Here is a 3561-nt window from a genome sequence, read left to right as displayed (position 1 = left end):
TATCTCTGTTCCCTATTGTATTATAACATGATTTGCTTGTACTTTACTCTCTTTTCTCTTATGCTTATGTTTTTACACTTTTAATGGTCTACAAATTGCATTTTGTTTTCAGTCATCATTTCTATTGGGTGTTATGTTTTCTTTTGTAATTGTTTCAGGATATATCATTGTTTTCCTTTCCCTAATTTTTCTTTTGGGTTAAGCATCCAATTTCTTGAGTTGAGTGCTTAACTCCTTAAGTTTCAAGCTTGCTTAATGTCCTTACACTTCAGTTAGATATTCCTCTTTTTCTGTCTTATGATTTGCCCTAATTCTTTATTTTTAAATTTCAGCTTTATTGCTGTATAATTGACTTAGAAAATTGTAAAATATTCAGTGAACTTTGTGGTGATTTGATATACATTTTGAAAGAATTCCCCCTATCCAGCTAATTAACACAGTTACTTCATATATTTACTTTTTTTGGTAAGAACATTTAAATCCTACTCTTCTAGAAAATTTCAACTATACATCACAGTGTTATCAACTATAATCACCATGGTTAACATTCGCTCCTGAGACTTTATTCACTGTGTACCTTTTTACCCTCCCTTCCCTGCCCTCCCCTGCAACCACTTTTCTATGCTGGTTCTGTAAGCTTTACTTTTTTTTTTTCTTTTAAGATTCTACATATAAGTGATACCATGCCATATTTGTCTTTCTCTGTCTTATTTCACTGGGCATAATACCCTCCACGACCATCCATGTTGTTGCAAATGACAAAATTTCAGTCTTTTTATGGCGGAGTAGTATTCCATTGTATATATGTACCACATCTTCTGTGACCATTCACCCATCGCTGGACATGTTGGTTGTTTCCATATCTTATCCATTGTGAATAATGCCTCAAAGAATGAGGGAGGGCAGATATCTCCTTGATATTCTGTTTTTATTTCCTTTGGATATATACCCAGAAGTGAGACTGCAGCATCATATGGTGGTTCTATTTAAAAGTTTTGAGGAACCTCCATACTGTTTTCCATAGTATGCACCATAGCTGCACCAGTTCACATGCCTACCAAAAGAGTGTACTGTTTGCCCTTAAATTCAAACTTTGAAATTAAGATTGCTATACAATTTTCTTTAACTTGATGTTAAATCAGTTTGTTTTGTCATCCACTTATTTTCAATATTTTGTACTTTCTGTAGTTTTGGCTTGGAAACTTCCATGAAGAGACTTTCTGCTACAGTGAGGTGAGAAGCCACCCATGCACTCAAGACTGGGAATCTGGAGAGGCCTCAGGCACTTATATCCCTAACAGAGAAACTCACAGAGCTGCAGGCTGAGGCAGGACTTGGCTCAGAGAGCCCTCTCCTCTGGGAAATACTCTATTACCTTTGGCTCCAAAATGCTGACAAGAGCGGAGTCCTTCTGGTGGATTGACAAGCCTGGAGAAGATACCACCTTGTTTGTTAAAAGTTCAAGTCTGAGTTCCTGCCTCTCAGATATATCAAAAGTTCTTTAAAAATAAAGAAAATATAAGGAAGAGGTACTCCCCAGCACTCTCAGGTATCCAAAGCACACCTAAGAGGCTGGGAGTCCGTTGCTTATTCTATTGTCGCCATGCAGTCTAAGCACTTTGGTAGCCAGAACCCAAGTTGGAAGATTAGGACCTTCCACCCAACCATGGAAGAATTTGAAGATTTCAACAAATATATTGTTTACATGGAGTCTCAAGGTGCACACCAAGCTGGCCTAGCCAAGGTAATTCCACCGAAAGGATGGAAAGCCAGACAGACGTACGATGATATCGATGACATCTTAATAGCCGCTCCCCTCCAGCAGGTGACCACTGGGAAGGCAGGTGTGTTTACTCAACACCACAAAAAGAAGAAAGCCATGACCGTGAGCGAGTATCGCCGCTTAACAAACAGTGAAAAACACCAGACTCCATTCTATTCTGATTTTGAAGACCTGGAGCGAAAATATTGGAAAACACGCCTCTATGATTCACCAGTATATGGTGCGGACGTGAGTGGCTCCTTATTCGATCAAAGCACGGAGCAGTGGAACCTTGGACACCTGGGAACCATTCAGGACCTGCTGGAGCAGGAGTGCGGAGTGGTCATCGAGGGCGTCAACACCCCCTACCTGTACTTCGGCATGTGGAAGACCGCCTTCGCCTGGCACACGGAGGACATGGACCTTTACAGCATCAACTACCTGCACTTCGGGGAGCCCAAGACGTGGTACGCGGTGCCCCCGGAGCACGGCCGGCGCCTGGAACGCCTGGCCAGGCAGCTTTTCCCGGGCAGCGCGCGGGGCTGTGAGGCCTTCCTGCGGCACAAGGTGGCTCTCATCTCGCCCACGGTCCTCAAGGACAACGGCATCCCCTTCGATCGGGTCACTCAGGAGGCTGGGGAGTTCATCGTGACCTTTCCCTATGGCTACCACTCTGGCTTCAACCATGGCTTCAACTGCGCGGAGGCCATCAATTTCGCCTGCCCGCGCTGGATCGATTATGGCAAAGCGGCCTCGCAGTGCAGCTGCGGGGAGGCCCGGGTCGCCTTCTCCATGGACGCCTTCGTGCGCATCCTGCAACCGGAGCGCTACGAGCTGTGGAAACGCGGGCAGGAGCGGACCGTGGTGGACCACACGCAGCCCACGGCGCCCGACAGCCAGGTCCTGAACGCCTGGAGGGAGGTCCGCGCGCCCCTGGGAGCCGCTCTCGGCCAGAGGCACCACCTGCCCCGCCGCGCTCTGTGCCCCCGCAGGGCTGTAGCCGCGGGCGCTGGGACCAGCCACCGAGTCCCTGTGCGTGCTGGGTGCCGGCGCCCCTCGCCGGCCCGGGGTTCTTGCTCTGCCGCCCAGCTCGGGGCTGCTGCTGCCTACAGCTCCGCGGAGCCCGGCCTGACTCCACCTCTGACCCCAGCTCCATGTGCTGCGGATCTCCACCTAACTGGCCGGTACGGTTCTCGTCGTCGTCCTCGGGAAGAGGGGACTCGGGACCGGACTGTCCGGGCCCTGGCTAAGAGGCGCCTCTCCTTAGACACAATGCACACATCTCTGGACTTCACATCTCAGCTCCTGTTTGCTGGCGAACCCTTGATGGACAACCGTGCATTGCTGAGCCCGTGGCTCCAGCATCCTTCTAAGGCTTCCGGGTGCTGTTGTGCCCCTGATCTTCAACCCTTGGGTCCCCCATTGGATTCCGAAAACCCGATGCACCCGGGTCCATGCCTGTCATCTCTGGAGGGTATTACATCCAGTTTCCTTGACAGCGTCCCTTTGATTCCTCCCAACGTCATTGGGACTCTGAGAGTGTTCCCCAGGGACAATGCTGGGAACTGCAGGGCCCCCGTGAACTTCTGTGAGGTTGTAAGGTTGGACCACTCTTATGCCTCTAAGAGTCTTGTCCCAGCTGCAGAGACCAGTCTCCCGCACCCTTGACTGTGACCCCCTGGGGCTAAAGCTAGAGGCACCTGCATCTCGAGTCCTGGGAGGAATTCCTCACCAATGGATGGTCTTCAATCTGTGAGCCCATGACTACTGAAGAATTTGCTAAATGTGACTTTATCTGA

The 3561-nt window shown here is 48.9% G+C and overlaps 1 protein-coding gene across 1 annotated transcript; it reads left to right on the top strand.

Annotated features, from left to right (window-relative positions):
- The first annotated feature begins 1600 nt into the window (after positions 1 to 1600).
- LOC132369709 (lysine-specific demethylase 4D-like) lies at positions 1601 to 3561 on the top strand. The gene is given in 3 exon segments (XM_059929381.1): positions 1601 to 3423; positions 3425 to 3466; positions 3468 to 3561. Coding segments are annotated over 3 exon segments (1956 nt in total). The 5' UTR covers positions 1601 to 1603.

The sequence above is a fragment of the Balaenoptera ricei genome, chromosome 8 (genome assembly GCF_028023285.1).
Source record: "Balaenoptera ricei isolate mBalRic1 chromosome 8, mBalRic1.hap2, whole genome shotgun sequence".
NCBI lineage: Eukaryota > Metazoa > Chordata > Mammalia > Artiodactyla > Balaenopteridae > Balaenoptera > Balaenoptera ricei.
The sequence above is the reverse complement of the archived record's forward strand: the minus strand, read 5'-3'. Positions and strand labels throughout refer to the sequence as shown.